This window comes from Triturus cristatus, chromosome 1_1 (genome assembly GCF_964204655.1).
Source record: "Triturus cristatus chromosome 1_1, aTriCri1.1, whole genome shotgun sequence".
NCBI classification, from domain to species: domain Eukaryota; kingdom Metazoa; phylum Chordata; class Amphibia; order Caudata; family Salamandridae; genus Triturus; species Triturus cristatus.
Window position 1 is genome coordinate 541535843 of NC_140579.1, and position 8735 is coordinate 541544577.

At 50.0% G+C, this 8735-nt stretch overlaps 1 protein-coding gene across 3 annotated transcripts in view; it reads left to right on the forward strand.

The window, feature by feature from the left end:
* KIF21B (kinesin family member 21B) overlaps positions 1-8735 on the forward strand; it is a 1294294-nt gene that overhangs the window by 562799 nt on the left and 722760 nt on the right. The window contains exon 4 of one of the 3 annotated variants that reach the window (XM_085643177.1): positions 5714-5769. The exons of the other annotated variants lie outside the window; for them this stretch is intronic. Within the exon in view, the coding sequence (XP_085499303.1) occupies positions 5714-5769 (56 nt within the window). The remainder of the gene's footprint in view (positions 1-5713; positions 5770-8735) is intronic. 3 annotated transcript variants of the gene reach the window in all.

Below are 8735 nucleotides of genomic sequence, written 5' to 3' on the forward strand. Positions count from 1 at the left end.
CCGACGCCGCAGGTCCCCGAGGGGCCCGAGCCTGGGCCCCTGTCGACGCCGGTCGACCTCGTCACGCCTCCTCCGCCGGCGTCGACACCGGTACCACCTCCGACGCCGACTCCGGTCGACGTCGATCCCTGGTTCAGCCCCTGTCCGGTCCCGACGCCGATGCGGTGCCGCCCGACGCCGCATCCGGCGCCGCTTGAGACACATTATGTCTATCGACCGGCTCCGATCATTCCTCCTGTTTACCAGGAATCGGATGACGGGGGCGACTGGGAGGGGTCTGAGGACCCTATGGCCCTTCAAGGGCAGCTTTCGCAGGACTGGGCAGATGAACTGGGGGAGGCCAGTGGATTGGATACCTCACCGGACACTGGATTCATCTCTCCTCCGACTGTCGTTTCGGAGGAGGGTGCAGCTGTTTCTGTGGTGCTGCGCAAGGCAGACGTGGCCCTCGGGCTTGAGCTGCCTGCCGTGGCTGTGAGGACTAACATCCTCACTGAGGTGCTTCAGTCTGCCGCATGCTCCACTGAGCCTCTGCTGCAATTCAATGAGGCCCTCACTGACATTCTGCAGGGCACCTGGTCCAAGCCCTCCAGTCCCTCCTGTGGATAGGAACGTTGCCAGGCGCCACCGCCCTGCTCCGGGCGACCCCAACACCCCACCCCCGAGAGTCTGGTTATCCAGGCCTCTACCTCCCAATCCTCCTTCCCGTCCGCTCCTCCAGACCGGGATTCCAAGAGACTGGAACAGTTCGGTAAGAAACTGTTCTCCTCGCTCAGTTTGGGCCTGTGGTCTTTAAACACCGCTTGTCTCTTGGACCGTTATTCCCACTCTCTGTGGGATACGGTGGAGGACGTGCTGCCACTGTGCCTGGTGGAGGCCCGGGCATGGCTTTCCTCGGCTCTGGCCGATGGGAGAGATGCAGCGCGCCATGCAATCCGATGTGGACTAGACACTACGGACTCGCTGGGTAGGGCGATTTCTACCATGGTGGCGCTTCGACGTCACGCCTGGCTGCGGTCCACGTCCTTTTCAGGGGATGTCCAGAGCACACTCATGGACATGCCTTTTGATGGCGCTCGCCTTTTTGGTGAGAAAGCGGACAGTGCGCTAGCTCGCTTCAAGGACTCCCGGGCTACGGCCACGTCCTTGGGCCTCTCGACCCGCGGCCACAAACTTCCGCTTTTCGCTCCTTTCGTGGCCAAGGAAGGGGCACCTCCTCACGTCTGCCTAGCCACCGGCCGCAGAACCAGCCTGCACGCGGTCGCGGACGTGGTTTCCGCCGAGGCGGTACTGGAGGACGACGCGGTCAGTCCACATCCACCCCGGCAGCATCCGCCTCAAAGCCTTCCTTGTCCGAGCTTTCGGGCCCATTCCTCGCCAGTGGGAGGCTGGGTTCGCCATCACCTGCTCCACTGGCGTACCATTACTTCGGACAGGTGGGTGCTGCAAATCGTCCGAAGGGGCTACTCCCTCCCCTTCGAGACGACCCCTCCAGCCATGCCACCGCAGCACCACTGTATCTCGGAGGATCATTTGAATCTTCTGCAAGAGGAAGTTTTGGCCCTCTTGGCCAAAGAGGCCGTCGAGCGCGTTCCGAGCCCAGAAGTAGGTCGTGGTTGTTATTCCCACTACTTTCTGGTTCCCAAGAAGGGCAAAGGAGACCTACGCCCTATCTTGGACCTCAGGAACGTCAATGCCTTCCTCCGGAAGGAACGGTTCAAAATGTTGACTTTGGCTCAGGTTCTAGCTGCCCTAGACCCTGGAGACTGGATGGTAGCGTTGGACTTGCAGGACGCATATTTCCATATTCCCGTCCTGCCGGCCCACCGGCGTTACCTGCGGTTCACGGTGGGTCAGGAGCACATTCAGTTCACCGTGCTCCCCTTCGGCCTTACCAGTGCCCCTCGGGTGTTCACGAAAGTGATGGCGGTGGTTGCAGCTCATCTGCGCAGATCAGGGGTTCCAGTCTTCCCCTATCTCGACGACTGGTTGTTGAAGGCGGGCTTGCCCCAGACAGTCGTCTCCCACCTCCAGACTACGGCGGATCTCCTGCATTTCCTGGGGTTTTCCATCATCGTGCCGAAGTCACACCTGAGCCCCTCTCAGAAGCTCCTCTTCATCGGAGCGGTTCTCGATTCGGCGCAGTTCCGGGTTCATCCACCGGAACAGCGGGTCCGGGATATACAGGTCCTGATTCCCATCTTTCGGCCTCTATCCTGGGTTTCGGTCAGGCTAGTGTTGCGGCTTCTGGGGCTGATGGCCTCCTGCATCCTACTAGTGCATCACGCCAGGCGGCGCATGCGGGCTCTGCAGTGGGACCTGAAGTTTCAGTGGGCCCAGCATCACGGCAACCTGTCCGACAATGTCTTGATCTCGGAGGGCACTGCACAGCAGTTGCGGTGGTGGCTCACGGACCGCGATTGGGTCACGGGCAAGAGCCTCTCCCTACCCCTACCGGAGCATGTCGTAGTGACGGATGCGTCCCTCCTGGGATGGGGTGGCCATATGGGAGAGGCGGAGATCAGAGGCCTCTGGTCTCCGGCGGAGACTCGGCTCCACATCAACTTGTTGGAACTGAGAGCGATCCGACTTGCACTGAAAGCCTTCCTTCCCTCTGTCCGGGGAAGTGTCGTGCAGGTGTTCACGGACAACACCACCGCCATGTGGTATTGCAACAAACAGGGAGGGGTGGGGTCGTGGACCCTTTGTCAGGAGGCTCTGCGCCTCTGGACATGGCTGGAACACCAGGGCATCACCCTGGTGGTTCAACATCTGGCGGGCTCTCTGAACGCCAGAGCAGTCTAACTCAGCCGCCGGTGCATGATGGATCACGAATGGCGTCTGAACTCCGAGGTGGCGCAAGGTCTCTTTCAGCAGTGGGGAGAGCCTTGGTTAGATCTATTCGCCACCGACGAGAACGCACAATGTCAGCAGTTCTGCGCGTTGGAATTTCCAAGGCGGCACTCGCTCGGCGACGCTTTTCGTCGCGAGTGGAGTTGCGGTCTGTTGTACGCCTTTCCGCTTATACCACTTCTGCCCAGAGTGCTGAAGAAGATCAGGCGCAACCGGGCCCAAGTCATCTTGGTGGCTCCGGATTGGGCACGAAGGTACTGGTATCCCGAGCTAGTCAGTATGTTGACCGATCCTCCGATACATCTGCCCCTTCGGGAGGATCTTCTGTCGCAGCAGCAGGGGACGGTCCTCCACCCGAACCTGTCCAGCCTCCACCTCCATGCGTGGAGATTGAGCGGCGACAGTTGATGCCATTTGACTTGCCTCCTGAAGTCTGTGATGTCATTCTGGCAGCCAGGCGTCCCTCCACAAAGACGGTATACGCCTGCCGGTGGAACAAGTTTGTGGCATGGTGCACAGCAAAGGCTGTGGATCCCCTTTCCGCCCCTCTTTCTGAGGTTCTCCTCTTTCTTCTTTCTTTGGCCCGGCAGGACTCTGCCCTGGGCACCTTGAAAGGTTATCTTGCTACCCTCTCTGCCTTCTTACGGCTTCCTGATCAGCCCTCTCTTTTCAAGTCCCCTGTAGTGTCACGCTTTCTTAAAGGCATTACTCACACGTTCCCTCCTGTCCCTTTCGTAATGCCTCAGTGGGACTTGAATCTTGTCTTAACATTCCTGATGTGCGCTCCCTTTGAGCCTCTTCAATTGTCCTCTTCATCTTCTAACTCTTAAGACTGCTTTCCTGGTAGCCATCACCTCGGCTAGACGGGTGAGTGAGCTCCAGGCTCTATCGTCCAAGCCTCCTTTTCTATCTGTTCATCCGGACAAGGTTGTCCTTCGGCCTCGTCCTTCCTTTCTACCGAAAGTGGTGACCCCCTTTCATCTTGGGCAATCTGTCACCTTGCCCACCTTCTTTCCGCCTCCGCATCCTTCCAAAGAGGAAGAGCGGCACCACCGTCTGGACCCAAAACGTGCGCTCTCCTTTTATTTGGACCGCACAAAACAGTTCCGAGTGGACGACCAGCTTTTCATTGGCTACGTGGGTGCAAAGAAGGGAAAAGCTGTGCACAAACAGACCATCTCCCGGTGGGTCGTTTTGTGTATAAAAATCTGTTATTCCTTGGCAAAAAAGGACCCTCCTGTTGGGCTGCGAGCCCATTCTACTCTGGCCACGGCGGCTACTACTGCTTTGGGACGGGGAGTCCCTTTGCAGGACATCTGTCAGGCGGCGACGTGGGCTTCGCTGCACACGTTTGCCAGGCATTATTGCCTAGACAGCCAAGTCCGGAGGGATGGCTTCTTTGCCCGTTCTGTCCTCCAGGACTTTCTGGTGTGATCTTGGTTCACAGACCCACCACCGGGGTTGGTATTGCTTGGGTATCTATTCTAAGGTGAGGAATCTAACTAACGTGTTTCTTTCAGATGAACAAGTTACTTACCTTCGGTAACGATGTATCTGTAAAACATTAGTTAGTTAGATTCCTCACTGACCCACCCATCCTCCCCGTTCTGCGAACTGACATCTAGGGTTAAGGCTATCCCTTTCAGGGCCCTAGATTTTTTGGCACCAGTGTCGGTCTCTTGCATGGCTCTGCGTTCCTGGCGCGGAAAGCTATGTACAAGAACTGACGTCGGCGCGCGAGGGCGGCGTCTAAGTACTCCGACGTCATTCCGGCGCACGACGCCAACGACGGACGCGGAGCCGCAGACGACGCCTAGCGACGCACAAGGGGTATTGCTACAAAAATCTTCCGGATCCAGTCTGACGCCTGGGGATATTCTAAGGTGAGGAATCTAACTAACTAATGTTTCTTACAGATACATCGTTACCGAAGGTAAGTAACTTGTTCTTTAAGAATAGAAATAAATTGTAGCCCCTAAAAGAAGTAATATATATAACATGTGTTTTTAAAAAGGGTTAATTATTGCAGGTTAGGTTAGTTTTTTTTTTCTCTGTGACAAACTTCAGGGTGAGGAGAGAAACAGGGCTAAAGAGCGCAGAATGCGATGCAGAAATTGAAGGCAGATTTTGACCTTGAAGCCTGTAAGGTGGGGGCTAGAAATAGGAGCGAGTAAACCAGGAGGTGAAATCACTGCTTAGAAAGCTTCTCTGACATGAAAATGTGTAATGCTTGCAGCAGGAGAGCCTTGGAAAGAGGTGGGGGCCAGGAGTGCTCGCAGTAGCTGGTTCCGCGCTGAGGTGCTATTTTTAGCTTTTCTGATAAGATAGGACAGCCGAGAATCGTTACGGAGCCCTGTCTGTTCCCATATTGTTCAAGACAAAATAAAAAAAAAAAGGTGCTGAGAAGAAAATGATACATTGGTATTTCTGCTTTTGAAAAATAATGTCCACGTAGTTGCCTTCACTTAACAAATGTGGCATTAGCCTCAGACAAAAAGTAAGATGAAGCTCTTTCTTAGAATTTTGTGGGCTACATGCCTAGGTAAAAACGATCAGCAAATTAAGATTCATTTTTCACAGGAGGAATTGTGGCGCAAGGGAACACAGAGTGTCTGTGAAAATGTTTTCCTTTTAGACAGTTAAAATTAAGGTGGCTTAACATGCTTACATGTTTTAGTCATTGCAAAGTTGACAAGATGGTTACAGTTAAGTACCACTAGGTTTGTATTTTTTTTATTTTTTTGTGTTTTGTTAATGTGTTATGTTTTGTCTCCTGATTAAAAGTTATAGTTGATATTTTTGTGTGTTATGTGAAGTGTTTTTCTTGTGTGTTGTGTATTTTTTTTGCTTCTGTCCACAGATCATTCATGGATTGTTCTGGGTGGTTCGAGGGCTGACAAGACTACAGTTGGACACGTGAGTTGGTTTGACGAAGATGTCAGTTGTGAAGGAATAATGGTGAAATGAGCGCCCTGAATGGCTATAGGCAGGAAATCAGGGTGAGAGAAGACTAGAAAGGACTAAGAATGTTACAGTAGGTGAAGAGGAGTAGTGAAAAAATTAGGGGTTAACAGCCAACGAAACAGCAGTGGTCCATATCATGAGGTGGTGGAACGAGTGTTCCATATGTCCCTGTGGGACCTAATCAATGTGCAAATTGCAAAAAGGAGGGTGCTGTCAGGTGTGTGTTGAAACAGATGTGTTTTTGCATAACTTCTTTGGAAAGAAATGTTTGTGTTTATTTTTGTGCAGCCTGACAAATTAAGCAGGCCAGAATATCAGTTGTTGAGTTGCAGGTTCATTGTGCATAAAGTACATGACATAGTGTTGTGCGTCACCGTTCATTTACATATGATATTGAAATTTGTCTATGCTTTCTGTGCTTGGTATACAGCAAGTATACCTGATGGCTTGGCATGTTTGTTTTTATTTTATGCACGTTTTTTGTGTTGTGTTTACGCTTTTGCTTTTAATACTGTTACAAGCTCCTCTGTGTTGTGAGGGGATGGTCATGACGATGCCCATCGCTACGCAACAGTTGGTTGGACTTGCTCTGGTTACTAAATTCCACAGATAATAATATTTCATGCTGTTAATATGATAGACAACACTTCACCAGTGAGTGTCTATTTGGCTATAATGGTATTGAAGGAAAATAAAAAAGATATACAGGATCAAAGTGTGTCACCTGCAGTTAGTCACGTTACTGCCCCCTTCCCTTAAGGAACAGGCAGCCCTAGATTTATGTATCCTGATTGGACGCAAGGATAAATTATAGATCTGTGACTCTTGTACATGGTGACCTCATTTCTATATTACATTAGTCAGTTTTGTTCTGCTACCTAAGTAGTGTATGGCTTTGTTCCTTAAAGGAAACCAGATTTCATTTTTCCTTGAAGAAGGAACTGGAACATTAGCTGAGATTACCGTATATGGTCTAGCAGCCAGCGGTAGAGTTAAAATTTGTGTACTATTTTGACTTTTGTTTATCACCCATACTCTTGGTATTGTGTCACAAACTTTACTATCAACCGAGTAATTTCTTGTTCTTCCTATAGGTTTTTCTTTTGCCACTTTTACCCTGATTGATGTCGCGTTGTGCCTAGTTATTGGGGATTTTAGCTATGTCCTAGTCCCATTTCTCTTTTTCGAATTCCTTTCACCAGTCAGCCCTTTTATTATTATTGGTGTATTGTTCAGGTTCACATTTCCAGACTGTAGTAATGTACCAGGGACCCCCATATTATGTATAATTCCCTTTTTGTATGACCAGACTGGTTTTTAAGAATTTTCTTTAGGCCTACTTCGATGTTTTCCAGTCTGACTGTCAGGGTAGTGATGGACTGGTTAACTGATTCAATACTATAGTAAGACAAGTTTTCCACCTCAATAGGAGATACCTTACATTTATTTTTTTGAACATGATAGAATTCCCATGTAACTATCTACCCTTAGATGGCAGAGGATAATGAAGGGTACCCAATTGAAGAGACTAGAAGTATTGCCTTTGAGAATGACAGTGTATTCTAGATCAGAGTTGTCCCATGGCATATGGTCACTCCCTCGCAGATTGCAGACCACCTGCTTGCAGTCCCATTGTTAAATACAATGAACTGTTTTTATACTAAACTGAAGGAAACTAACAACTGTGTCACATTTCCTACGTCACTAGATTCTGCGGGAATTAAGTCATAATAACCTGCAGAACACTGATTTAAGCCTAATTCCCATCAGTGACAGCTACAGATGAAAGACGGACGTCTTGGCCCTACAGTCCCAGCACCCAGAAAGTAGCAAGGCTGGACAGCGATGGCCAGCGCGCCATCAATGGTATCTCCAAAGCATTGTACTTGCTCCATCAGACGGCATTGGACATCACAAAAACAGAGTTTCAGTGTAAAAGAGCGAAAGAGAAGGATCCCTGTTGTTGATAGCAGGGCTGGTTTGAGGCTTCAGTTTTCTAACTGTCATGTGCTGGTAACGTCTGACAGTGTGCAGTCCCTTGAGCCCCTTGGCCTGAGTTTTGGTCAACCCCCCTCTTTTCTTTGCTCCAACGGAAGGGCAGTGCACCGGAGGATTTAAGGCACTACATGATGAAAGGAAAATTAAATGAAAGAGCAGCCCGTACATCCTCTGACACTGAATAGCGAGTGTTGGAGCCTGAAAGTGTTGCTGAGCGTGAAAGTCTGTTGCTCTTTCCAATTAATAATACTTGGATCTGCACAAGATGATCTGTGCCCATGACCAACGAAGAGCACAATATCTGTAGTGCCTGCCGCAAAGGAAATATATTGGTGCACTGCCTTGAGACATTGAGACTTTCGAGTGAGCTTTGAGTGTTTGCCAGGAGGGCACTCCAACGGATACTGAGAAGCACTATTTTCATGGTAGACCTGAATGAAGAGGCCCAATGCGGAAGAAAACAACAGAAGCAGATTTGATGGACGATAGAAGCCTACCAGAGAGGCTTAGAACGGACTTTGGCATAGTTATGGTTGCACAAGGGGTCCCCGTGCAATTGCATAGAATGTGTGTTAGGAGACTGATTCTTATTGTTTTGCTGGCATTGTTTTAGAGTAGTATTCTGTTTAGTAAAAGCAGAATGAAGTCTATCCTCTGTTGTAGAGTATCTCCATTTCACCTGAGAGCATTGATAAGGATCGCCAATGTTTCACCTGAGTATACAATAGTCACTGAAATGCATAGGAGCCCTGAAAAGGTTCGCTAAATAATTTTAGGATTTGCTTTTGCCTAGGGTTGTGAAAAAATGATAATCCTGTTTGTAATAGTGGTCATTACTTTCTTCTGCTATCTGAATGTCAATTATGACCCGATGCTTTGTTCTCTTTGTATCCCTGTTGATAGCTTACATATACCTGCTT